Below are 657 nucleotides of genomic sequence, written 5' to 3' on the forward strand. Positions count from 1 at the left end.
GAAGGGAGCGCAGGGGGCTGAAGATGTCCGGGTGGCGAAGGGAGTTCTGCTGGTTCCCTGAGAGGTCGAGGAAGCGCAGCTTAGCCAGGCCAGTAAAAGCACCGCGGCTCAGCCAGCGGATGCGGTTGGACTCCAGGTGCAGGTACAGTAAGTTTGGCAGTGCCGAGAAAGTGGAGTCACCCAGCGAGCCCAGCTCGTTGCCATCCAGCCTGAGCTTGACAAGGCTGCCGAGGCCGGAGAAGGAGGCAGCGCTCAGGCGGCCAATCTCGTTGGCGTTCACGTAGAGGATGCGCAGCTTAGCCAGGGCGCTGAGGGTGCCGGGGGCCAGCACCGGCAGCAGGTTGTTGCCCAGGTAGAGCTCCTCCAACCGACCCAGGCGCTCAAAGGCCTTGGGGTGCAGCGAGCGGATCCGGTTGTACTGCAGGTCCAGGCGCTGGAGCCCTGCCAGGCGGTGGAAGTCGAAGGCGGAGATGTTGGCGATGAAGTTGCCCCCGAGGCTGTAGGTGAGGATATCCTGGGGCTCGGCAGCCTTGGGCACCGAGCGCAGCCCCCGGTTGGTGCAGAGGAGGTGCTGGTGCTGCTGGCAGTCGCATGGCTCAGGGCAGATGGGCTCGGCCGCGGGCAGCAGCAGGAGGAGGAGGAAGGGGACGGAGCCCC

The 657-nt window shown here is 65.9% G+C and overlaps 1 protein-coding gene across 1 annotated transcript; it reads right to left on the reverse strand.

The window, feature by feature from the left end:
- Window positions 1-11: 11 nt before the first annotated feature.
- On the reverse strand, window positions 12-577 carry TRIL (TLR4 interactor with leucine-rich repeats; the record flags this gene model as incomplete). Its single annotated transcript, XM_010160329.1, has 1 exon — window positions 12-577. A coding segment is annotated over one exon (566 nt), but the record flags the coding sequence as incomplete, so codon positions are not given.
- Window positions 578-657: the final 80 nt, after the last annotated feature.

The sequence above is a fragment of the Eurypyga helias genome, unplaced genomic scaffold (assembly GCF_000690775.1).
Source record: "Eurypyga helias isolate BGI_N326 unplaced genomic scaffold, ASM69077v1 scaffold21801, whole genome shotgun sequence".
Taxonomy (NCBI): domain Eukaryota; kingdom Metazoa; phylum Chordata; class Aves; order Eurypygiformes; family Eurypygidae; genus Eurypyga; species Eurypyga helias.